This window comes from Culex quinquefasciatus, chromosome 1 (assembly GCF_015732765.1).
Source record: "Culex quinquefasciatus strain JHB chromosome 1, VPISU_Cqui_1.0_pri_paternal, whole genome shotgun sequence".
In the NCBI taxonomy this organism is placed as follows: domain Eukaryota; kingdom Metazoa; phylum Arthropoda; class Insecta; order Diptera; family Culicidae; genus Culex; species Culex quinquefasciatus.
In genome coordinates this window covers 95,789,578-95,817,398 of record NC_051861.1, presented here as the reverse complement: position 1 = coordinate 95,817,398, position 27,821 = coordinate 95,789,578, and the positions used below count along the sequence as shown (strand labels likewise).

General features: G+C 37.7%; 1 protein-coding gene across 2 annotated transcripts in view; it reads left to right on the top strand.

Annotated features, from left to right (window-relative positions):
• The first annotated feature begins 2,681 nt into the window (after positions 1-2,681).
• LOC6037927 (phosphatidylinositol 4,5-bisphosphate 3-kinase catalytic subunit beta isoform) overlaps positions 2,682-27,821 on the top strand; it is a 38,597-nt gene continuing 13,457 nt past the window's right edge. The window contains exons 1-2 of one of the 2 annotated variants that reach the window (XM_038253443.1): positions 2,682-2,860; positions 19,180-19,791. In XM_038253443.1, the coding sequence (XP_038109371.1) occupies positions 19,636-19,791 (156 nt within the window). In that variant the 5' untranslated portion in view covers positions 2,682-2,860; positions 19,180-19,635. Of the gene's footprint in view, positions 2,861-18,887; positions 19,080-19,179; positions 19,792-27,821 lie in introns of those variants that run through there. The other variant, XM_038253437.1, reaches the window with a different exon arrangement.

Sequence of the window (27,821 nt, the reverse complement as noted above, 5' to 3'; positions counted from 1 at the left end):
CCTAACAACGATGTTTATTTCCAATTCGTACACGCACGTGCTCTCTCTCAGGTTCAAACTCTCTCTCTAGCTTGCTCGCCTGCCTGTTTACCTACAAGCGCGCGCTGTTTCTCTGCTTGGACTTTTGTCGTCGTCGTCGTTTTCGTTTGCTATCCGCTGCGCTGCGTTTCTGGCATGTTTATTATAATTTTCAACCAAAATAGCAGGAAATGGTAAGAATCGGATAATTATGGCGCCTTCCACAGGCAAAAAAGTAAAACAGTTGCTTTTCTCCATACATTTTGATGATTTTTCCCATACAAACTTTAAGCGATTGGAGGGAGGGGTTCCCGTGGTCAGAATGAGCTCAAATTTGGAATTTAGCCTAGTGATGGGTCAATCTTTGACTTCAGGGGGTAGCCCCAAAAAAGTCCGGATTTGGACCACCCTATTGTAGACGGTATTGTTTTGATTCGCAGTATGTTGAGTCAACTGCTGTGGATGTACCTGAAACATTGCACAACGGGGTTTCTCTTCTCTTCATTCTCAGCTACCACCTATCTCCTATTTTTATTTTGCTCTTCTGATTCCCAATTCTTCACTGATTCTTCTATTTAATATCCAACATTTGATTTTAAATTTTACTAACTTTTGATTCTCTTATCTCTCAAAGCTTTCCACTCTTTTCTATCAATTGATACTGCTGTAACAAACTTTGTTTTGTTTTTTTTCTTTAAAAATATAATTTTCCTTAATGTACTAGTAATATCAAGTCTATTTATCATTCGCCTAATCTTTTTTGATTTTATTGCGAATTTATTTATTTGAATAATTCTTTATCTGTCCTATAAATTATCATTACCATAATCTAAGCTTGTTTTGTATCTCTATTTATTAACTATTGTCTAATTTTCAAACTTCAACTTTTTTTTTCAAACAAGTGAGGTTTGAGCCCTTACTCAATTTATGGAATGGTTAAAGGATTAACTCAAATATTACTATTGTATTTTTGGTAAACTTTTATAACATGCTTAGGACCAAAAATTGTAACAAAACACCGTGACAAAAGAAATAGCAACAGATAAACAGACTCAACAATAGGGAAGATTTCAGGAGAAAACAATACACAGTAAATAACAATAAGTTTTTGAATTCAAACTAAAAATAAAACAGTTTTTGCTTTAACGAAAGTTGACATTAAGTAGGGTTTGATGTAAGTAAACTAACTTCTAACTTTTCAGACACACATTCTGCGCCTTTGGGAGAAATTGAATAGTCGTATCGAAGAAACTAACAACCAACAGAGAAACCAACCTCCAAGATCGAACAAATTCTTCAACAGAATCATGCACGAGTGGACGTTCAACAAAAAACGATCGAGCAAAAGTTGAAAGATCTCTGTTTGCAAAGCCGCATGTCTGCAGATTCTTGTCAAATCTTTTTGCTACGCTAAATTCTCCATACATTTCGCAAGTACCAAATCCGGACGCTTTTGTGAGAGCTATTGGAGATCATGTAGGAAAATGAAGGTTTTATTCTTCGGGATTTAACATGCCGACCCAGCCAGTTCATCTGCTCCGCTATCGACATGGACATTGTTGGCAGAACGTGCGAGGAGGTTACTAGAAGGTACACTAAATTGAAGCGGGAAGTGGAGAAGGTTGGATTGAGGGACAATTGAGGAACCGAGTCCCTTATAGCTCGCATAGGACCGAGCGATCGACAGAGACGAGTTCGAGGTTGGTGACGTTGGACAATAACTGAAGCAGGGAAATTGGAAGGCGCATTATCGCTGGTAGTCGTGCCTACTACGGACTTCACAGGACCTTGATGTCTGATCTCTATGTACGAAACGCTGACGAGACGTGGACGATGCGCCAGGAAGACCTGCAAGCGCTTGAGATTTTCTAACGGCGAGTTCTAAAGGCGATCTTTAGCGGCGTACGTGAGAACAATGTATGGAATTTACGACAGGCCATGTATTCGGAAATTCACCAAGGCTGACCGGATACTGTAGGCCAGACACGTTGCAAAGATGCCGGATAGTTCGCCATCCAAACCAGAAATCATTCTGGTGGTTGGACTAAATGTAGGAAGATCCGAAAAATGTGAATGTTGCACAGCGGAACTGGAAAGTAGCAGCCCAGGATCGAGCCCAGTGGCAGCGCATCTGGATACAGCTCATGACCCGGAGGTTGTTCGAGTGTAAAAGTATAGTATGTTGCAAAATGTTATGAAAGTTGAACCAGTCTTTTGTATTAAAGAGCTGTAGAAAAAGCTTGGTACACCCCTGTGAGAAGTGTAAGTCTAATGAGGCTCCGATTGACTATATATCGGGCCTACATTTCACTACATGACATGACAGTCCCAAACATCCACTGATGAATGCAAGGTTTGAGCAACACAAAATTCAAAACAACACGAATGAATGAATTCATTCATTCAATCTCTCTGAGATTCTCGGGTGGACTCTCCCAGAAACCTAAAATGAATTTGTACTTTTCTGCTCGTCAAAATCTGCTGGCAAACCTGGCTGTGTTGACTGCAAGAGGACTGAATGAAGCGGTTGAGCAACACAAAATTAAAAACAACACAACCCGAATGAATGAATTCATTCTGTTATTCTCTCCGCGATTCGGACACTCTCCGTCTCTCCCGAAAAAAAAACTAAAGTGAACTTCGTCCGCAAGTGTATTCAAGAGTGGAAAACGTACTTTTCTGCTCGTCGAAATCGGAAGGCAAACCTGCGGCCGTCCGCTGCGGATTTTAATCGAAAAAAAGAGGTCACTTTTTGCGCGGAATGCGGTCCGAACCAGCGTCCATTTGCGGCTAAGACTGTGCACCATGCGGAAAACTAGGAGTCGGACCCGGAAAACGTCAGGTAAGCACAGGAGCGCTGTTTTGTCTGGGCTGAAAATCCCCGCAGACGAAAGCCATTTCGGACAGAGAAAAAAAACGAAGTGTGTAGTCTCGGTGGCGAGCGGAAGAATAACACGACGGAGGAGGAGTAAAAAGATGCGGACATTTACCTACGCGCTGAAAAACGAAGCCAATTTGGCCAACCACCAGGGCAAAAGTTGGATGAAAACGGCCGAAAAAAGAATTGCTGTGCAAGTGATAAGCAGGCGGGTGAGATAACTGTAACTTTTCAGTGCCCCGTGCAGTTTTTTTTCTTTGCGGGGGCACATCGCGTTCAAGAAAACGAAGAAGTGGAGGTGGTCAGAATCCCGTAGGTTTGGGGCGCGAATCTCGCGCAGCAGAACGTGGGAGGACGATCGGAGAAGAAACCAGGAGCGGCCATTACAGAGTCTGGGATTTCGGGCGTGTTTGTGTGAAGCGCAGACGTACCAGAGCAGTTCGCCGTGGTTCGCCTGAGTTGCTGCGATGGCAAAACAACAACAAACAAACAGAAATAGACTGCTTGCAGGGACGGTCCGCTCTAGGTGGTGTCGCGGGTTGCTTGGATGGCGGCGGCGGCGGCGAAGAAGCTGACAAAGGAGCCACATAAATCGGCGCGACCAGAGCCAGGAATGCTGAATAACAGCTAATGTTTTGCAGTGCGAGCGGAGATTCCTGTACCAACGTGTTCATGGAAGTTTGCGCGCACAAAGCGCAGCGTACCTCGCACGGGGTCAGTAATCTTTACGCATTATGGAGTTGCGAACGATATTAAAGGAGACAGAAAGCAGCAGCAGCAGTGCCACAAAGAGTCCGTGTCGGTAAAGAAAACGAAGCTCGAGAGCGAAAAGAGGAAGGTAAACCCAAAGCAGGAGAGCACCACACACAGAACAACAACGTCGAGTTGGGTATATCCAGTGAACACACCGTCGTCCGTGATGAATGAATAATAAACTGTGCAAAGAGGCAGACACACAGACAAACGGCCATAGGAATTTGAAGAGCACAAGTTTTCACCAGTTTTTTTTAAAGAAACAACAACAAAAGGAGAATGGAAAGCGGAAATAACGACAAAAGGAAGGGCACGAAAGTGCGCCCAAGGTTTGACCACGTGGTGAATGTTGGTAAATACGTGTAATTTCATCATTTGGTGTAATGTCGAGTCAGCTGAGCGCGTAGTCGAATCAGCTGAAGCAGTTCGAGCATTCTGATGAAATCGGGGAGGAGAAACAAGTCATAAACAACAACTCCAGCTGTCTGTGAGGGTAACTACTATGCGATAAAATTGTTCACGACGTAAATGGTTTTGGGGTCACCACAACAAACAACAACAGAGAGCCACTCGTTTTGCAAGGCACACGCGACGCAATAGCTGCTGGCAAAACATTGAGGTAAAACGTATCGATTGTTCGAGGAATGGTTGGAAGAGGTGTCAAAGAACCATGAAGCAGGACTGTCCAAGGGGAAAGACATCCGTAACATTGACGTAATCAGCGATGAAATTTTCCAAACGGAAGAAAGTCGTAGCCTGCGACGACGTTCCGCGAGAGTGATATGACCTAGAAAGGCAGTCTCGGGCAATGTAATCCATTCTTAAAAGGTATGGCTATGTTTCTAAAGTTGTATTGGTGTACGAACAGAGAGAAAAAAAATATGTCAGGTTTAGCAACGAAATAAATTTTTAAGCTGTTTTTCTCTCCGTGCACAGTCAGAGCCCAAAAAGTGTGACGTCATACCGTTTGTTTTGGTAGCGGAACACTGGTGAATTAGGGATTTTTTTTTAATTGCGACGATTCGAAGGAACCTGTGCCGTCCAAGTGTCCTTCTACCACTGTTTGGCCACTCGGATGACAAGCTGTAAAAGGAAGATTCTCATACAGGTGAGTTAAATACTGGAAAGTTTAATGATAAAAGTTGTGCAAGTTGAACTCTTTTGAATTTGTTTCAGCTGCGTCAATAATTCGTTAACCACTGGGGCCAGGTTGGACAAGCAGAGTTACGGAAGCGGAGTACCATTTCGCTGGTCATCCAACTGCTGGCAGAGAGGCAACTGAACCGGGGAGTGGTGGCGGATGTTTTTGAGCCGGAAGTACGTGAAGCTTGAACCTGCTTACGCCGAGTCTCAGTGGAGAGAACCGCAGCAAAGCGTCGGAATGTCAGCGTGTTGAAGGCCTTCTGCACCACGCCGTTTACTTTAGCTGCCCATGCATTGTTCTTGTCCATTTGGAGTCCGAGATAGGTGACCCATCCGTCAGATTTTAAGGTTAGAAACGAAGACGTGGAAATGTCTTTCAGCGCCTTTCTCCAGCAAGTGCAGAAGCTAACGCACGAATCGCAGGTTTCCGAAGACTTGCCGACGGGCGAGCGTACCCTGGCGTAGGAGCTGCAATCGCGCGTCTCCCAGACCAGCGTCCAGGACATGCAGGCGTAAGTTATTTTGTCTTTCTTAGATGTTGAGATTTTAACGACAATTCTTTCAGTCATATCTACTCGGCCACAACCGAACTGAGAATGCGATTTTTTCCATAATCGAAGAGGTGCACAATAACTCGTTCTAGGCGGAACAAAACGCCAAGTGGGAGCACATGAAGAACGACAGGAGCTGGAGCTGGAGAAGTTAAAGCTGATGAACGCGTAGGGCCGTCTCAAAACTACGGAAGGGACCGGAGCAGACCTGGGAGGTCGTCGTTGAACAACCAGGAAATGGCCTACGCTCGGGAGGCGTACGAGTACAACAAGTCGATTGAAGAGAGTGCGAAGCGACCATCGTTGGTTCAGTGGTTCGCTCAAGTTGCGAACGGACTCAACGACTTCTAGCTCAGTGATAAAGGTTGCACCCAGACGCAGTTTATCGAGCAGGCCAAGCGATACTTGGAGAACCGTTACAAGCTATTCATGCAGACGGCCAATGCGGAACATCTGCGAGACGCACATCGCGATGGAATTCTCAGCATCCTGAACCTTTGGATCGCTCGTCAGACTTAAGTTCGCCTAATTTAACCAAAACATGAGCTTTATCGGCCTGCAGGATGGTCAAGTAGGCGGGATACCTCAAGTGCATGCAAATGGCCGGACCGGATCATGACGTCGCAACCCTGCTCAGAGTATCAATCCCAAACTGCAAGTCCGCATACATTACAAGCGTCAAATCCGGAACGCCATCAATCCGTACAAGCGTGCCGTCTAAGGCATTTTCGGTTGCTACGACATTCAGGAGCAGCACTCGGAGGTCGTCAAAAGCTCCGATGACTTCCTCTGAATTCAGCTGTCACGACAATCCTGGAGCAGTATGGCGAGCGGCACTTCAACGCTACCGGACAGCTCCAAATTTATTACCAGGTGCCCCGGAATGTTTTCATAATCTCCTACTGTAAAACCACGATTTTGCTCCGGATGAATTCAGAAATAAATAAAATTTTCAATTTAATCTTTCACTACTGCCGCAAAACATTAATTCATGCTGAACATGCTTTTAAATAAGTCTGTTTAAACGATAAAATTGACTTGAAAAGTAAAAGAAATCAGTAAAATTTTAATTTTCTATCAATTTTCTATACTATCCTGTAGTACCGAGAACGGTATGACGTCATCACGAGTGGCATCACGAATGTTGACACTTTTTTGCTCACTAACACTAATCCAAGACGTTTTCAGCCGGACCTTTTAAATATACGGACATTGAGTCTCGGGTACCGAGTATAGTGAACACAACTAATGCGCAACGACGACGACGGCGGTGAGTTGGTGTGAGTGAGCTTGGTACGAAGCAAACTGCTCACCCATACAGGTGCAAACGAGGGGTTGTGGAGAGCCAAATAAGAATCAAAACATGTAAATGAACCGCCAATGCTGCCAAGTCAATGACTCAACTGAACAACAACTGTATAGTATAGAGAGCGTACAAGCCACAAAGGAAGAGGAAGGTTCAACCGCAGTGTACGAGACGTGTACGTAGACGTGTGTTTCGTGCGCGCGTTCTACCGAGTTTAGAGTTTTTGTATCTTTATTTTCGTCGCGCCAGGCGTCCAGAGGAGCGGGCAAGTGAGTGAGCGTACAAGGAAGAGCCGGAGGATGGAAGGGAATGACGTTGAACTCTCTGGCGCTGTACAACAAACTAAGAGCTATAGAGGTACCCACACAGTGGTGCAGTGAACGGATCTCCCCGCGCCAACGAGGCAAACAAACTGCCCTGTTCCAGGCAATGCAAAGCGAAGTGAGACGAAAATACATTCGACTCGTGTACAGCGGGGTGGCGAATGTGCAGCAGCGACGACCAATGTCGAGCTGGAGAGTGTTGTTGTTTGTGCAAAACAACCGACCAGCGTGTGGAGGCGCCTCGGAGGGAACTGGCAAGTCAGGGAAAATCAGCACGATTTCGCGAAAAGTACACAGTACAGCACTCTGGTGCTGATGAAGTATCGAGCAAGTGTTGCATAAGTCGGGTAGGGTTGTTGAGCAGCGTTGAGCCGCGAGGAAAACAACAGTTACAATCTGTTATTAAGCCGTACCACCGCAGGTTCTAGCGTTAAACTAATTAAAACAGGTAGCTTATTTTTAGACAACGCACGATAATTGAGTTGTTTTGGTTTCACCTTTGCGACCCAAGAGTGCTGAGTTGTTTGTTGTGACGTAATCTGTTTATCAGACAAACGCCTGGAGTGGTGTGTCCTCAACCTCCTGTTGATTGCGACGAACTTGAACGCTGGAAACGAAAACAAGCGCACCTACTGAAGGATGTGATTTGGGAAGTAATAACGGTGATTTAGAGATGAACGGGTGTTTTTTTTTTTGTTAACGCAATTGATTCAGATTCAGATTTGAATTAAAGTGTATGCTGGTAGTTCTCCAGGTTTATTAAACTTGTATATATTCCCTCTGTGAAAGAAGCAATTTTGCATTATTAGTTTTACGATACAAGTCTTCATACAATTTTGCGGGCTGGTCATATAAGATTGGTACGCAAATAAAAGAAGTAGTAAGTTTTCTGATCGATTTGGTGTCTTCGGCAAAGTAGAAGGCTATAATTAGAACCAGAGTTGCTAGGTCAAAATTGGAAAAAATCTGACCAAAACTGGCAGACGAAAATCTTCAATTATGACTGGGGAAGAAGAGAGAGAGAGGATATGCATTAATTCAACAGTTTGTTTATTTCATATGGTTTAATTGTTTTTTCGGCCTCAGAAAGGTTGAATTTACATTATCATTAAACTAACTTTATTAACATTTTTCAGTTTAAATTAGAATCGTCTATTTTACCCAGGAAATTAAAAATTAGATAAGGATTGATCTTTACAATGGCACTTGAAAATTCTGGAATTTTCAGATTTATCTGATCACATTTTTCCAAAATTTATATTTCTGGAATCACATTCTGCAGCAAACCAAAAAAATGGTGCAGAATCTGATGTCAAAAATATGAATTTTGGAAAAATGTGACTTTTGAAAATTATCGAAATGCGGTCAAAAGTTGCAATCAAATAGATTTTTTTCCGAATTTAATTTAACTTTAAAGTTATAATTTTTGGAAATTTTAATACGTTTTCTTTATTTTTTTCAATACGGAGTTGGCTATCCTTCATAAGAAAGTCAACCACGTTTTTTTTAAGATGTGAAAATTTTCTTTTCAAATCGCATGATTCGAATTCCCGGACGCTTCGAAACCCGGACACTTCAACTTGTTTTATCAATTATTTGGATTTAAGTTCGCATTATGAATGTCAAAACGGTGTTATTTGGTAAATTCTAACATCAACTTTCATTTAAAGTTTGATTGAACGCTGTAGTTAATGCCAAAACAATTCAATAAATTATAAGTTTAACAAAAATGCGAAACATTTCAACGGAAATATTTCATAGGCGTTCGAAGCACCGGGAAGGCAATGCAGAAATTTATGTTTTTGATTTTCTTAAATTATAGCCATTTTTTGTATAATCTATCGATTTTTTTATGTTAACAGCTTATTTGAGACCTAAAGCATGCCATTCACTATCATTTCAGTCCAAATTTGTGCGATTCATAAGCAAAATTGAGTGTCCGGAATTCAAATCAGCTTATATCAGTGTCCGGGATTCGAAGCACAACAAGTCATTTTAATTTTTAAATTCTGATGAAAAATTGTTAGAAAAGACATATTTTGCATGCAGTCTCTTAAAACTGACTGTTTATACTAAATCCTGATGATATTTCTACATTTCCAACTTATTACATGATTTTTTGCCAGCTATAACAAAAATAATATGGTAAAAAGTGTCCGGATTTCGAACCATGACGTTAATCAGTTTCTGAGTTACAGCCTCACTACTAAAGGCGTTCTCAATAAGGTATTAGACTATGACAAACAAACTCGCACTTTTTAACCGTTTGACAGTTTGTCTGCATTTATTTGTGAAAATAACAGCCTGCATACACTAGCCTATGTTTGCGAGTTTGGCAAACTGTAAAACACAACATTGCGAGTTTGTTTGCCATAGTCTAATAGCTCCTTAAGAATTCGAATCTATGAAGATGATTTTTTCTAGGTTTCATCTAATCCGGTTGTTTTAAATTGACGATATTAAAAAACAGCAACCTCTAAGGTTTAAATATTTCTCTACACTATTTATATATCTTTTAAAAATGACATATAATAGAAAAATTTTGAAACAATTTTTAATGATAAGATCAGAAAATTTCACCAAAGTTTCATTTTTTGACATTGAAAATCGAACCAGCAGTTTCCTAGATATCGTCAGTGGAAAATTACAAGCTTATGAGGTGACACCTAGAAAAACTCATATTCATCGATTCAAGTTCATTGTGAGGCTCGCAGCAAAAAAAAAGGAGCAGTCATCCAGTTACGTGTAAAGATCTGGTTGCAAAATAAATGCATTTATCCTTTGAGCAATTCTCTACCAAAACCGGAAATGGATTTTATTTGTATTTTTTGATTTGGCTCAAACTTTGTGGGGGCCTTCCCTATGACCAAAGAAGCTATTTTGTGTCATTGGTTAACCCAGACAAGTCTCCATACAATTTTGGCAGCTGTCGATACAAAAATGGTACGTAAAGATTCAAATATCTGTAACTTTTGAATTAATTTTTTGATCAATTTGGTGTCTTGGGCAAAGTTGTAGGTATTGTTGAGGACTATTGAGAAAAAAATAGCTACACGTAGAAAAAAAATGCCGATTTTTTAATTGATTTTTTTTTTACAAAAACTCAATTTCCCAAAATACGCATATTTTGATTTTCGAGATTTTTTGATATGTTTTAGGGGACAAAAACCCGCAACTTTTGAGCCATAGAGAAACATGGTCAAAAAATCTGCCGCCGAGTTATACATTTTGGAAAAAATAGTAATTTTTGAAAAAAACGGAAATTTCATGCAAAAACAAATCTGACGTAATTTTTCAATGCAAAATTGAATTTCCAATCGAAAAGTTCTTTACAGATTTTTTGATAAAAGGCTCTGTTTTCATGATATAGCCTCCGAAAGTTTGATTTTAGCGAAATATTTGCAGTTTTTCTATTTTAAATGGGCGTAATATTCAATGTTTGGCCCTTTTAAAATGTTAGTCTTGATTTAAAAAATTTCAAAATACTTTTTTCGAAAAAAATCGTAAAATTTCACGAATGTTTCATATATTAACATTGAAAATCGGACCATTAGTTGCTGAGATATCGTCATTAGAAAATGGTGGGCTGTTAGGGTGAGACTTAGAAAACTTCAATTTTCGTGTTTCTTTTTGTTTAAACCGCTGTATCTCAGCAACCAGAGGTCCAATCTTCAATGTCTCTTAGACAGTTTTAAAGCAAATTTTCTGAACTTTTCAAAAAAAAATATTTTCAGAAATGGTCACTCATGGTCACTATTTTTAGAATCGAAAAACTGCAAATATTTCGCTAAAATCAAACTTTCGGTGGCTTTATCTTGAAAACAGATTATCAAAAAATCTGTAAAGTACTTTTCGATTGGAAATTCAATTTTACATTAAAAATTTACGTCAGATTTGTTTTTGCATGAAATTTCAGTTTTTTTTTTCATAAAATCATCATTTTTTTCAAAAACTCATTACTCGGCGGCAGATTTTTGAACCATGTTTCTCTATGGCTCAATAGTTGCGGGTTTTTGTCCCCTAAAACATATAAAAAAAATCTCGAAAATCAAAAAATACGTATTTTGGGAAATTGAGTTTTAGTAAAAAAAAAGTTGATAAAAAATCCTCAAATTTTGTTTTCCGTGTACCTATTTTTTTCTCAATAGTCCTCGACAATACCTACAACTTTGCCCAAGACACCAAATTGATCAGAAAATTCACTCAAAAGTTACAGCTGTTTGAATATTTACATACCATTTTTGTATGGACAGCTGCCAAAATTGTATGGAGACTTGTCTGGGTGAACCAATGACACAAAATAGCTTCTTTGGTCATAGGGAAGGCCCCCACAAAGTTTGAGCCAAATCAAAAAATACAAAAATTAAAAATGGTCAAAATCGGCCGATTTCGTACATAGTTGCTCCTTTCCCTTCTTCATCAGTCTGATAGCCTCAGCCGTGTGTTATATTATGTTTTTTTTTGTATGAAGATGAGCATGCTTTTGCATGCGATTTTATCATCGGATTTTTGGCTGTGTGATATGTACACAAATTTCAAAGTCAAATTTACAAAGTCTATTTGACTATGACTCAAAAGATGTCATTTAATTTTTTTTTTCGATAATTCAAGAATATATCTGGAGTTTTTTTTGAAAAGGCCCAATAAACCAAATTTCCAGTTTTTGCTTTTTGGGTGTTTTTAGAACCGCCTTGAGTCAGGGGTATTGAAAAACAACCAAAAAGCAAAAACTGAAAATTTGGTTTATTGGTCCTTTTCAAAAAAAACTTGAGATATGTTTTGGTAATTCAGATTTATGTGGTACAAAGTAATATACAAAATCAGATTTTCTTGTGAATTGCATCAGTTTGGCGCTTATGCAGTAAAGCACGATTGAATTGTTTATCTCATTTCTCGCGAGCGCAAAACAAAAAATCCCCTTTTAAAATCCAATTACGTTGTCACGTGAAACTCACGGTGAGCCATCAAATAGAGAAGCCCCCGCCACGCCGCCACACCGTCGACTATCATAATTACTGCGCGCCATCGTGTACCAGAGAGAGATACCGCATGACGGTATCCGGTTGATTCGCGACACGTGCGACCCTGCAAAACAGAAATAGCTGGACGTTTTTCGGTATTTCCCACCGCCCAGTTAGTGCTCAGTCACGGGCATTCGTGGAACAGAACTGGCTGGCTGGTGTAAGAAACACAAATATTTGTTGCTGTTTTTTTTTTAGAATTTCGCCACACTTTTTTTTTATCTATATCTGGGGTGCACCTTAGCAGTACTTGGAAGGTAAACATTTTGCCTCGTGCAAACGTACAAAAACAACGCAAACAGTACATTCTTGGCAAATATGCCACATATGCCACCATTCTATGTAACTTGCGTCAATCGGAAAGCGTGAGACATCGCATCGCACTGTGCAATGTGCTTATAGGAAAACGACGGGGTAGGTTGTTTTTCAAGTTCAACCCCGATAAAAAAAATCATCGGTGATGACTTGGCGGCGGCGGCGACGGCGGCCTGCGGTCGTGTGATAATGGAGATAAGCAGCAAAACGGGAGCTTATTGTTTGCCAACTCAGTGCATGATGTTTTGCGCAAAACGGGCGGATATTTGCCCAATATTGGCAGCCACACACCACAGCACAGAGCTCCGTGGATGCGTCAGTTTATTATTGGCGTGGCGCGAAAACAACAACCTGGTCGTTGGCGGTGTCACGTTTGGGCTCTGACGACATCGTTGAGCGGTGGCGCCTAATCGTCAAATGTTTGTAACTGTCGGAAAGGTGCACATTGAATGGATTTATTTTTATGTTTAAATTTCATATTTTTCTATCGTCTATCGTCGATTAAATTTAGAGCGTCCAATTTCCCGTCCCGGGAAAAAAATTCCCGGGAATTCCCGGGATTTCCCGGAAAAAAATATTTCCCGTTTCCCGGGAAACTTGTAAATTTCCCGGGAATTCCCGAAATACAAACAGAAGAATACATTTTCCTACCTTTTTGGCATTAATGTTTTGAAATTATACAAAAAATAATAATTGGAGAACTTGATTTGATTTTATTTATTTCCATCTACTGTTAATATTTAACTAATCAGCTTGTCTGTAAATTTCATGTCAAGTTTTAATTCAGATAATATTTATTTCTAAAGCATTCATTACTAGGAATATTGTTTGCTTATATGTTGGACAACAAAACTTACGCTGTTATGGAATGAATATAAACTATTTTATTTTTGACAACCTTTTTAAATGTTTTTTTTTTTTGTAAAATCATTTGATAATAAGATATTTACATCTTCCGGCCAAGATCAACATTGAGATTTGCTTGACTTTTATTTACCTTGAACATACTGGATGGAAATTGAACTGATATAATCAAAATTAAAAAAAAAGGTTTGTGTGAAAAGAATTTGTTTCTAAGTATTCGAGAAATTACAGATTGAGGTTATAAATTTATGAAGCGCGTGAGCTACCAAGGGCGTATATATGAAAAAAAATATCGTTGAATTTCAACCACTTTTAAATACTCAAAATTATTTTAATCTAATTGATTTATTAGGCTGAATACCATATAACTAAAATCATATCATAAAACCATGAAAAACCATTAAAAAACAACTTCGTATCAAATTTTCAAGTTAAAAAATAGTGTCTCAAGTTAAAAAGCGCTAGAAATAAGATTTTGAGGTAAATTCAATGATTATTTATTTATTCACAAGTTGAATTTTTTGGTTTTTTTATTTTATTTTTATGGTCACTGAGACAAATTTAAAAGCAATTTTATGGTTGTGGAGCATAGATTTTCACTGTCCAAACACTTTGATTAAAAAAAAAACCTTTTAAACAAAAATACTAATAATATTTTCTTTCATTTATTTTTTATTTATATATTTTCTCAAAGTTGCATGATTTTTTACAAGCAGTAAAGCCATTAATTGATCCTCACACTCATTTTGACCATTAAAGTTGCTGTTCTATACAATTTTGTTGCAAAAGATCAACCAGAAACAGGATTAGAATAATTTTCGCTAAATTTAAAATTTCCCGGGATTTCCCGGGAAATTTGTTCAAAATTTCCCGTTTCCCGGGAATTTTGCAACCCCGGGAAATTGGACGCTCTAATTAAATTCTTTATCCAAAAATAATAATAAAATTTTGGTAAAAATCCAAAAGTGCCCCATTTTAAAATAATGTACACAAAAAAAAAATCATGGTAATATTACATCTGGGAAGGGGTACATCTTTTATGTCAGAAAAAAGCTGTAATTTTACCTCTGAAAATGTGTAATTTTACCACTTTTCTGGTGTAATGTCACTTTTTCAGTCTAAATTGAGGTAAAATTACATCATAAAAGAGGTAATATTCAACCTTCCAAAATTACAGCTTCCAAATTTACATTATTTTTTTCTGTGTATTCAATAATGTATTCCAATTACAGTCCAGACTTTACTATCCGAGGGCCTCGGAAAAATACACTTCGGATAATCGAATCACGAAAAAAATATTTTTCTCGTTGTATAATTTTTGATTGTCGAGCTGTGATTGAAAATGTTTAAATCCAGGATGGTTGTAACGAAATATTGAAAAATGCATTTTTTTATTTAAGATTGCACAGAAAAAAATAATGTAAATTTGGAAGCTTTAATTTTGGAAGGTTGAATATTACCTCTTTTATGATGTAATTTTACCTCAATTTAGACTGAAAAACACCAGAAAAGTGGTAAAATTACACATTTCCAGAGGTAAAATTACACCTTTTTTCTGACATAAAAGATGCACCCCTTCCCAGATGTAATATTACCATGATTTTTTTTTTCTGTGTGCATATTATTCAAATTTGACAGAACTCGAATAAGATGTAAAACATAAACATAAACACATGATAAAAATAATTTTTATGATGGATCGATTACTTTTAACCCTTTTCTCTTTTCCTTATTTTAAATGGCTAGGCCTACTTTGCAAAATAAACCGCAGAGACGATTCCTCGTGAGGTTTTTCGAAACTTTGCTGCTTCTAACCAACCATTTCACTGCTTATTAGGGATGCCCAAACTTTTTATTTTTCCGTAGCGTAAGCAGGGGAATGCATTTTAAATTGATTTCGCTGATTGCACTTAAATTTTCATTGACATTTTGAAGTTTGTTTTGCCTTTCTCACCTCGCTGAGGCTGATTTTGTAATTGAAATATGCTACTTTTGGTACCCTAACATGTATAGGTCATCGCTGAAATTTTCAAGTTATCGCTGTTTTAGTGAAAAAAGTAGATTTTTCCCGTTTTCGTCATTTTCCCATTTTTGCTTGTGGCGCGTCGAAAACCCCAGTTTTTATTTTCAAAAAATCGTATCTCAGAGTATTGAAAACATAACTTCACCATTTTTTGATATGTTATGTGAAATTTTTCGAGGAATCCGTTAAAAATATTTTCAGACATAGGCCCTTTGGTCCCGAGACCTTCAAAACAGCATTTTAAGTTTTCATACGACCTTTTCAAATGATAAGCTAGATTTTTGAAACTTCTTACTATTTTTCCCAGATAGCCAAACTAATCACCTTTCTTTTGCGTCTAAGACAGCTATAATCGGATGAAATTGCGAGGAGATATGGAGAGGAGATATTTTTTGAAAAAAGTGGTTTTTGCGAAAATCGACGAAAATGGCCTTTTTTTGGACCACCCTAACACGGCGTAGGTCACCCTAATAGCCAAACAAAAAAAAAATACGGGTCAAAAATGCTAAACACTAGGCCATGACGACTTGGCAAGCTTGGACTGGAATTAGGAATACTGTTACAGAGAGCGAGTTGGGCATTCGTGGAAATACAATGTCTCATCCCAGAGGGTCCCGGAGTACCAAACCTTCTTAGCATGGTGCTCCCAACGAATACAACCAAAATCTCGGAGCGTAAGGTGGTGTGTCCCCACGCTTCTTCCTCCCCTGTCGATTCAGAATTGTGTTGTTGTTCGAACACTCTGTGCTCAAACTCAACCCAATTACGAATCATCTCTGCGATACGGCTTTACGCAGTAGGTCTGGCCGCTTTAACGCTTGTGATGTTTCAATGCATTCTAATGCAGATCAGAAAACAAGTGTTTTAATTTTTAACAACGAAAATTGGACCATTAGTTGCTTAGATAATATATTATCTTGAGAAAATGAGGGGCTGTTTGGGTGAGACTTTAAAAATTTCAATTTTCTTGTATGTTTTTTTTTATCCGCTGAAGGAGATATTAGACTTCATCAGTGTTCTATCATGGAGTATGTTAATTTAATATCTGTATAACAAATAGAAAGTCACAAAATGACCATAATATGCTAAAGAATAACTTTTTATATAAATAATAATAAAAATTTTGAAAGAAGAAATTTTCTTTTTCTTCCCTCTCTCCCATATGTCTTCAAAAAAATTGGGGGCGGGGGGAGGTTCAGCCCGAAGCCCCCTCCCCTGGCTACGGGCCTGGTGTCAATCCAAATCTAACTTTGTTGGATGACGTTTTAGGGCTTTGGTGCCTTGGGCAAAGCTGTAAAGGAGCAAATTTCATGAAAGTTTGTCAAGATGCCAATTTTTTAGCTCTTGATCTACGAGCAATTCCAGCTCAAATCAGGAATTTTTCTGGTACTTTTGTACCCGACCCTCTCCGATTTCAATGAAACTTTGTAGACATGTTATCCTAGGCATATATAAGCCATTTTTGTGTATATGGAGTCAACGGTACTCGAAAATAACATTTGAGAAGGGCGTATGGTTTTTAAATATTTTTGTATTGCGCGTATTCCCGAAAAAGACACGCGGCAAACCAGCCTCCAAACGACGCACCGCACTTTCTGCAAATGCGCGCTGTCAAATCCCATAATGTGTGTTTTGTTTTTGTTGATCTTCTTCTTGAAATCTCTTGGCATTGTTGTCGGGAATGTTTTTTACTGCACCAAAAGTGCAAAATTTCGCTGGCAACATTGTCTGCGGCACATTCTTAAATGCCGCGCGGCGAGTACCTTTGAGAGAAACGGACAATATTTTGCAATTTAAAAATTACTGTATCTCCAAGCCATCGTTGCATCGTATCAAAAAGTGGTCAAAGACAAACTTGTAGGAAATCGGACGGGCTTTCTGAAAAAAATGCACTGAAACAAAAATACACGCCACTTCTATGAGATTTTTTGATTTTCAAGTTTAAAAGTTAAATTTCAGAGTGATGTCACGATTTTTTTTCGCTCAAAATTTTTGAGGAAATAGCCTAAAATGTGACAAAAAGACTGACGAAAAATGCAGAATGGTATGTCTCTCCTAAAAAAATACAAAAATCATTTACTAAAATTGTTTTTTTGAAAAGTGGTCTAAACGTCAAAATTTTCAAAAACCGATAGTGGGAAACGATTTCCCAGACAATTTTACTTAAAAGTTTCCATATTGACCATTGTCCTAAGTCCAATCCTTGGGAAGATACGGTGGTTTTAAAAATAAAAATGATGAAAAAACTGTTTTTTTTTGTGGTTTCTGGCAATTTCTATATGACAGACTTGGTTTTTTAGTCTCGTAAATATTTTTACCGGAAAGCTCGTCCAATTTCCCATCATTTTGTCTTTGACAGCTTGTCAAAGTTTGTCTTTGACCACTTTTTGATACGATGCAACGATGGCTTGGAGATACAGTAATTTTTAAATTGCAAAATACAAAATATTTAAAAACCTTACGCCCTTCTCAAATGTTATTTTCGAGTACTGTTGGCTCCATATACACAAAAATGGCTTATATAGGCCTAGGATAATATGTCTACAAAGTTTCATTGAAATCGGAGAGGGTCGGGTACAAAAGTACCAGAAAAATTCCTGATTTGAGCTGGAATTGCTCCTACACGAAATATTAGCCATTTTCCCCCAAAAAAAAATGATAGCATTTTAACTTTCTATTCTGTTCTGAAGAGCTGTTAATAACATACACAGCAAATTTTGGATTTCCATTTCAGTAAAATAAATAACTGTGTGGGATTCAGTGATTATCACTTTTGCTAAAATTCGGCATAGAACAAAAACATTGCTGAAAAATCAGTAACTGCATATCTGTCAAACTGAAATGCCACTTATGACTTATTGTTTGGGTGGTGCCGAGAGAAAATCCCTAAACTGCGTTAACTGAGAAGTCAGTAAAATCTAAATTACTGAATCGGTTACTGAAATTTCAGTAGAGGAAAAATCAGAAAAAAATTGGTGCGTAAATTTATCCATTTTTTGCCGAAGACAGCAAAATGTTTGAGTCTTTTTTGAAAACATATCACTCTTTTAAAGTAAATTTTAGGTTAATTTCAAGTGGCTATCTTGTCAAAGGGCCTGGTGGCGCGGTGGTTAGCGGCTTCGGCTGCCGATCCCCAAGTTGCTATGGGGCGCGGGTTTCCCGCCTTATCCTCCTGGCCTTCTATCGGATTGGGAAGTAAAACGTCGGTCCATTTGCGTAAAAGAGCCTAGAAATGAGCAGAAACTTGCAACAGAGCCCACAAAATACTCGGGGGTCGTTAAAGTGAATTGCTTTGCTTTTTATGTTTTCAAAATGGTGCAAAACCAAAAGTAAAACATCTGAAAGTACACACTTTCAACCTTGCTTTCAACTGCATTTTCTGAAAATATTTTCGGGTTTTTTAAGTGTCTGTTGTTGGATATAATTTTTTTTTACATCCCAGGATGGACTCACAAAACATTACAATGGAGTCGTGCGATAATTAATCGATTGAAACATTTTCTGAACCAATGATAACTTAAATTCCAAGTATCACTTTTTGGTGGTTCCTTGCAAACATCCTGCTGCTTTTCCCTCCATTCCTAAAATGACCACAAAACGTACAAGTACAAGTGACGTACTCACACGAGTTACTTACAGTGTGCTTTTTTATACGCCATGCGCGTCGTCGTCATCGTCGTCCCGCTCAGTACTGAGCTGTCCATCAGCCGCGTCGCACGCGCTTAAAGTTTTTCTGTACAGACGGTTGACGGTCGTTCGACACGACCAATAAGGCAGAGTACACCGAAAACAAACCAATTGTGGTTCCTTTCAACGATAATTTCACCATTGTTGAAATTTAATTTACTTGTTTGAAAAAATAAGCGAAATTTGGGTAATTTTGTGTATGTCTTTTTTATGAAAATAAATAAGAATTAAAAAAATGTTTTAAAAACAATTTTAACAATATAAATCTAACCCTATTGCTTTTCTCCTCTTTTACAGTTATCTTCCCGGACAATTGGACGGCTTCGGGTAAACAGTTACGCGAATGCGCACAATAGAAACAATAGAACCGCCTAACGGCACTGTGAGCGGTAAACAGTGTGCAGGACAACAAAGTGTGACGACAACAAAAAGGGACTGTTACAATAAACCCAACGGGGAGCCGGACCGATCCGGTTCGAATTAGAGAGCCAGTGCAAAGTGGTGGTGGCGTATCGGCGGATCGTACGCGTGCCAATTGGTAAACAAGTGTTGGCATTTCACACAGGAGACACGTGAGAGCGAACCGAAGGATTACAATACCGAAGGGGGGGGGGGTTTAATCCAAACGAAGCGCTGGACCTGGATCGACCTCGCGGGTACGATCGTGTGTGGTGCACGAAGAATTACTAAAAAAGCAAATTTTAATGATAAGTGAAGTGCAAGTGAATTAAAAAACAAGCTACCGAGATCAACATGGGTGTAAGGTTCGATTACGATTACTGGGGCAACCAGGACGGCGGGAAAAACAACGCCAAGGATGAAACGACCGAGGTTACCTTCTTCATGCCGAATGGCGTCCTCATCATACAGACGTACTCGGTGAACGCCACGCTGCAGGAGCTGAAGGCGGTAAGTCGTAGTTTTCATTTTTTTTAAAGTAATTTTCTGTAAAATTTTGTTGAGAACAACGACTTTACCTCAAATCTCTCTGCAACAGCCAACTCGTACAACTTGCGGCCATTTTGTATTAAATTAAGGTCCTAAAAGCCGTCATACACCATCTCGGCCATTTTTGTTTGACTAGCGTCATTCGATCCGGACACAATTTTGACCACAGACCGGAATAAAAAGAAAAACAGTTTAGTTACTCTTATGCTACCTATTTTAGTAATGTTTTTGAAGGACATTAATTCATTTTTTTTGGGAGGTTTGTGCAGATTGCTAATCTGTCGGAACTGTCTAAAGTTGTGAGCTCTTAACGCGCTAGAGCCCAACTTTTTTTGTGGATTTTTAGTTTTTTTCTTCTGATCGCTTCTGTAGGATTTCTCTGTATTAATTATCTGTAATTAATTTCATAATTTGAAAATCTGGTCTTAAGCATGAAATTATGAAAATTAAATATTGGTAGAACTTTTGAAATGTCATGCTATATTTTGAAACTATTGAAAAGATCACTCCGATTTCAAAGCCTCAGAGAGGAAATTGTATCAAAATATCAAAATTTTCTCAGCTTTTTTTTTAAATATTTTTAAAATGCAAAAAAAAACAAGAAGAAATCGAAATATCCAAAAGTTGCTATAACCCGAGACCTTTATAAAAAAAAAGATGGTACATAAAGTACCGTAATCTGGGGTGAATTGGGACTACAGTCTGAATAGGGACAGTAGTTTTTAGAGCACTTAAGGTGAAGCCGTTGATCATTTTCGAAGAAAATTGATCATCACTATAAAATATTATGTATTAAATTCAATTTAACGAAATTCAGCACCAAAAGGAATCAGCATGTGCCGGTTGTTGCCTTCTTGAAGCCACAGAAGGAATTTTTGATCTAAATCAATTGTGCTTCAAAATTTATATGATTTTGTCGCGCAGTCATTGACGTCCTAGTTGGCAATCATTGATTAATGACGATTTCCATAACTTTACAAGGAATGGGATAATCGTTATCAAAAGGAATCAGCATGTGTAGGGCACTATTCTAAACAACTTGTTGAAGGAATTTTGTCAAAATATTGAAAGCGACGCAAAATTTATATCTTTGAACAAAAAATCATGACAATGATGGAAGTCTTCACGTTAAAGCTTTTAAATTTGGAAATGGATGTACACATTTTGTCGGCCTGAGTTTGCAACATGGTTAAAACTGCTGTCCCAATTCGCCCCATTTGTCCCGATTGACCCCAGTTTACGGTAGTTATCGATATCGTATTCCCGGAACCAGATTTTGCACCATCACCATTATGGCTCAAAACATGTCGTTTAGTCCTCTGAAACATGCAGTTTTCTACGAAATCGGTCGATTTCGTGCTTTTTTATTTTTGGTATTTTATTTGGCTCAAGCTTTTTTTTTTTATTTGACAACGAGGTTTTAGTTTTTTTGTGATTCGATTATCCGAAGTGAAGTTTTTCTAAGGCCTTCGGATAATCAAGTCTGAACTGTATATAAAAGTATTGACAACAACTATGTCGCCGAGTTATATAGTTTTTTTTAAACAATATGTTTTTTTTAATTGTAATTTTACTCGATTTTTTACTTGAATTTTCATGTAAAATCATATTTGTTATCCAAAAGTACTTAACAGGTTTTTGATAAAGTGCACCGTTTTCAAGATATAGTCACTTAATTTTAGTTGAAAAAAAAATCAGTTTTTGGATGTTCAAAAATAGTGTTTAATGGACAATCCTTGAAAATATATTTTTTTTAAAGGTTGAGAAAATTTCCAATAAAATTGCCTAAGAGACATTGAAGATTCTATCATCAATATCTCAGAAACTAATAGTCCTATTTGCAATGTTTATTAAATTTTATGATCTTCTCGAAAAATATATTTAAAAAAATGAAATCAGCTCTAACAATTCAATATGGCGTAGTGTGGAATATTTGACCTTTTTGAAATGTTAGTCTTGATTCCAAAACTCCATTTTTTAAAGAGCATAAAATTTCGCAAATGTTTCATATTTTTGACATTGAAAATTACATTTTAAACATCCAAACTGTTATTTTCCGGTTAAAATTGAACTTAAAGTGGCTAAATTTTGAAAACGGTGCACTTTAGCAAAATATCTGTAAAGTACTTTTCAATTGCAAATATGATATTACACTAAAAACTGAAGCCAAAAAAAATCGATTAAAATTTATTTTTTTACAAAAAACATTTTTTTTTTTTCAAAAAATCATTACTCGGCAGCAACATTTTTCTCCATACTTTCATATGGCTCTTAAGTTGTCCTATAAAACATTTGATATGTTTTAAGAAATAAAAATAAGGAATTCTGGGAAATTTCAATTTTGTAGGAGTAGTAGTCTGCCGCTCCAAGCTAGTCCGTCCCATATGTAATTTCGTCAATTTTGAGGTAATAATGCAGTTTGGTTCAAAATCATGTAAACTATCAGAAAAACCAATAAAATGTAGTACTTTGTTCTAGAAATCCGGAGAAAATCCACTTTTTCGTGAAATTCTAACACGTAGCCTTATGGGCGGGACAACTTTGACACGCGTTTTTCTCGGCTTGCTGTTTTTACATATGGGACGGACACGATCAGAGTGGCAGTAGTCCTCATCAATACCAACAACTTTGCCGAAGACACCAAACCGATCACAAAATTCCTTCAAAAGATACAGATTTTAGAATATTTACGTACCATTTTTGTATGGACAGCTGTCAAAATTGTATGGAGCCTTGTATGGGTAAACCAAATGCTTTGAGCCAATTAAAAAATATAAATAAAATCCTTTTCCTGTTTTGGTGGAGAATTTCTCATATTAAAAATTTAGAAAATTTGAAAATAAGTTTTTTGATGTTAAGTGAAAATCAGATTTTTTTTGTGTAATTTTTTTCCGTGTAGTTATAACAAGATTTGAAAATTCCTTCTCAAGATAGAGAATTTAATATATTTACATATGCATTTCGTATAAACAACTCCCAAATCTGTATGAAAAGAAATGATGCAAAAGACTTCTTTTGACATAGGGAATACAAGGAAAAAGTACAATCTAAATAAAAATACAAATAAACAAACATGTGTTTTGATCGATTTTTGGAACTCCAGCAATGGGGTATTAGGACTATCAAAAAAAAAAAAAAAAAAACTTGCACGCGGAACTAGGGGAAAATCTCGTATGTTTGGCAGGTTAAGCACTCGCTCCTAACTCCATCCAATTAGCTGATTTTTACTATTCAAACAACTAATTTTTCAAAACTCTTGATAGAAACTTGCTTGCTCACTTTTTAATTGAGCTATTTATCACTCGATTTCAGTTGAAACCGCTTTTAATTAGGTTTAATTGAATGTCAAAGTTCTGACCTGCCAACATTAGAGGCACGCTGGAATTAGATGCTGTTCCCCTATTTTATCCTTTCCAGATAGTTTTTCGTCAAGCTATGAATTTTAGAAAAGTATCCTTCCCAAAATTCAGAATTTGACAATATTTTTTTTGTCCCCTGATTTCTAGGGAAAATTTTGAAAGCTGAATTAAAATTTGCATTGGCCTTACTTTTTGTTTTTTTGTGCTTTGATTATTTTGGACGATTTTAGCGTAACCTTCTATATGACGCCTCAGAGTGGGGCAGTCAATAAAAAAAGTACCGTCATCAGGGGTGACACTGGGTCTGGGGGGTGAAATTGGGTCATACAAAAATGCAGACATTTGTATGGCCCAGTGTCACCCCTGATGGCGGTTTATAATAATTGTTATAAATGAAAGGTCATGGTTTCAATATTTGAACAGTCTTGATATAAACTTTGAAAACTAAGCAATCTTCAACAATTTTAGAGGATGATTTCTAACACACAACACAATTCGACATTTTTAAAGTTAATGTCAGTAAACGCCTCAGTTTCGTCAAGGTATGATAGATTTGGGCTCCCTGTACACGCTCCAATTGACGGAATTAATTTTATGTGGATTCCCTGAGAATAGATAAAATTATAAATTTGGGAACAATTTCTATGGAATTATCTTAAGCAACCAAGCGCACCCACGTTTATCTATGGGAGTAGCAAAAATAAGGGGGTGCGCATGGTTGTTTAACATGATTCCATAGCATTTATATCCAAATTTACAATTTTATGTATTTGCAGAGAATTTACTAAAATTCAATTCTGTTGATTGGAGCGTGTTCAGAGATCCATCATACCTTGACGAAACTGAGGCGTTTACTGACATTAACTTTAAAAATGTCGAGTTGTGTTAACGAAAAACTAAATCTAGTTCTACAAATAATGACTGAATTAGAAGCTTGGCTTCTATTATTTTTATGTTACTCGTATGCCCAAGTAGTGGAGCAACAAATAAAGGTGGCCGATGGTTTATAAAAATTAACGTCTTTGTTTATGTATTATATTAACACGTGCCCGGATTTTCTCACTCAAATACGCAATACGCATGCTGCGCTCGGCTGGGATTCCCGCCAAAAAATACACGGAAAAAAACGGACAACGTGAAAGTGAATTTCTTTACTTATATAAGATAATGGCAATGATAAGTTTAAACAAGCCACAATTGCCTTTAAAAATAGCTCGAAAAAGCATTAGCATTCAAAGAACATAACGCTCAACCCCCAAAAACTCCAGCCCATTTCCATTTTTTTTTTCGTTCGAGCTCCACCAACATCGCACGCGTGTCCGCACTAAAATGCGATGATGGCTTCCTAAATTTCTTGGAATCGCGAACAAAACAACAACATTCCACAGCCGATGACGATGATTGGGGCCGCGCTGACGACGACGACGATGTTGGCTGGTAATTCCAAAACAACTTCCATTCGAGGTGGCAAGGCACTTGCACTTGAATGGCAGCGGCCCCTGAGCTGCAGGCAGGAAGATGTTGGCCGAACTTGTTGTTTGTCGCGGTCGATGTCGTTTCTTTCAATACTTACTTGCTGAATGGTACCGTCCATTGGGGGGAAGTTTGATGGCTTTTTTCCAAGAAAATGTTTTCATGAAGTTTTCATGCGAGTAGTTGAGTACGGTACGTCCACGCATCCTCCCACCCCTCTAAATTCTGTGAAGTATGATCCGTTCACAGAAGCCTCTTAGGGCGACTAGAGTAAACTCAAGAATTGCATACATCTGTTGAAACTTGAAAATTAAATAAACAATTCTCAAAAAATCTCCTTTTCACGGTGTTTGTAAAACCCGCAAGCTAATTGAAACCGACGATGAAGTCAAGTCAAGTGGGCCATGGCAAGAAAAGCAGATGGAGTGAAGTGGGTGGATGGATGGCGGTTTGTTGTTGTGCAGTCTGGTCGCACCATCACGATCATCATCCGTCATCATCATTGCCAGCCAGTGCGCGCCCAGATGAGTCAATCACGCTTTCCGTGCAGCACATATTGAGAAAAACAACAACCCTCGGCGTAAACAGCCCAGTCTTGTTATTTGCCGTTTGAGGTTTTTGGACTCGACTTTGGTCATGTGCTCGCGAGCGCTCCAAACGTTTACTGGTGCAATTTGGCTGTGGTTTAGAGTCATGAGATTTTTTTTTTAATTTAATTTTTCGAAAATAAAAATAGCAACGCATAAACAAGGAATGCATTCAGGAAGCCCCACTCATGCAAACTTGAGATTTGTGTCAACCCTCAACTACGCATTTTCTAAGCCCAAAAGTCGTCAGACAAATTTGATGAGTTGTATTGCTTACGCACAGCAATGACACAGCGTTTTTACGATTTGCTGTCAACAAATAAGTTATTTTTGAGGCCTTTCAGCAAAACTGGTGTGTTTAGAGGTAGCACATATGGTTCCATTTTCGAATTTATTAGGACAATTGGAATGGTAGTGATACACTATGAAATTAAAATGCTGACGCATTGTCTCTGTAGGTAATCCATCAAAATGAAATTTTTATTTTTTTGTTCAAATTATGACCAATCAAATTTTGATAGTAAGCGTTTAATATTTTTCTTGTATCCAGATGAATATTTTTGGTTCACAATTAACTTGAATACAAATTTGAATAGAGCAATTCTCTACCAAAACCGGAAAGAGATTTTATTTGTATTTTTTGATTTGGCTCAAACTTTGTGGGGGCCTTCCCTATGACCAAATAAACTATTTTGTGTGATTGGTTCACCCATACAAGTCTCCATACAATTTTGGCTGCTGTCCATACAAAACAGTTATGTAAATATTCAAACAGCTGCAACTTTTGAGTGAATTTTCTGATCAATTTGGTGTCTTGGACAAAGTTGTAGGTATTGTTGAGGACTTTTGAGAAAAAATAGGTACACGGAAAAAAAATTGCAGATTTTTTAATCAACTTTTTTTTTTGACTAAAACTCAATTTCCCAAAATAACCCATATATATTTTTTTTTGATTTTTTGATATGTTTTATGGGACAAAAATCCGCAACTTTTGAGCCATAGAGAAACATGGTCAAAAAATCTGCCGCCGAGTTATGAATTTTTGAAAAAATAGTGATTTTTGGAAAAAATTGAAGTTTCAAGTACATTACAGATTTTTTGATAAAGGACTTCGTTTTCAAGATATAGCCACCAAAAGTTTGATTTTAGCGAAATATTTGCAGTTTTTCAATTTTTAAAAATAGTGACCATGAGTGACCGTTCCTAAAAATATGTTTTTTGAAAAGTTCAGAAAATTTGCTATAAAATTGTCTAAGAGACATTGAAGATTGGACCTCGGGTTGCTGAGATAGAGCCGCTTTTAGAAAAAGAAACACGAAAATTGAAGTTTTCTTAATCTCACCAAAACAACCCACCATTTCGACGTCGTCGTGCTATCATGTCGCACCCGCCATTTTGACGTTCCGAGAAAAACGCGTTTTAATGTTTGACCTTGAATATTCAAAAACGAAAGCACGCAATGTAAACAATAACAAACACGTTTTGTTTGGCTCACCATGCTGTGCATTGTCCCAAAGTTTGGTTGAAGTTGGTTGCTGGAGTCCCGAGATATAATTACAAATGTTTACGGTAGTCTAGCTTGTACGTGCGACAAACGCATCCTGACATTCCTGGCCTGAAATCCCTTTGGCCTTTTGTCGCACTTACATCAATTTTCATGGAGTGACAAGATAGCACGACAAGATTGAAACTACTTTCATATGTAAAGTGACAAAAATGCACGGAGTTTTTTCGGTTTTTGTTGAATATCTCAGGATTGAAATCGAATTTTGGGGATCTGTGAAGGTCAAAAGGTGAAGCATTGTGAGCTGCACAAAATGGCGTTCTTAACTCAATTTGGCCCAAAATGCACGTACGACAAGTTAGCACGATGGCGACGATTTTCTAATGACCATATCTCAGCAAATAATGGTCCGATTTTCAATTTTAACACATTAAAAATTTGTGAAATTTTCGGATCTTTTCGAAAAAAATATTTTGCAATTTTTTAAATCAAGACTAGCATTTTAAATGGGCGTAATATTCAATGTTTGGCCCATTAAAAATGTTAGTCTTGATTTAAAAAATTTCAAAATATTTTTTTCGAAAACATCGGAATTTCACGAATGTTTCATGTATCAACATTGATAATTGGACCATTAGTTGCTGAGATATCGACATTAGAAAATGGTGGGTTATTTTGGTGAGATTAAGAAAACTTCAATTTTCGTGTTTCTTTTTCTTTAAGCGGCTCTATCTCAGCAATCCAATCCTCAATGTCTCTTAGACAATTTATAGCAAATTTTCTGAACTTATCAAAAAAAAAAAAAAAAAAAAAAAAATTTAGGAATGGTCACTTATGGTCACTATCAGGCCCGCAAAATGTTTCCAACCCAGCGTACACATGAAGCGAACCAAAATGTCAGTTCACTGCTAGCATCTGACTGTAAGCCTACTGTGTCCGTTCAACCACTGCCGCCTGACTCGTGCCGGTCGGCTGCTGGAGAATGAGAGACGTGAAAAAATGAGCTACACTCACTCAATTCGTGTCGTATGACTGACTCGTAAAATCCTCTCTAAACACTATTTTGAC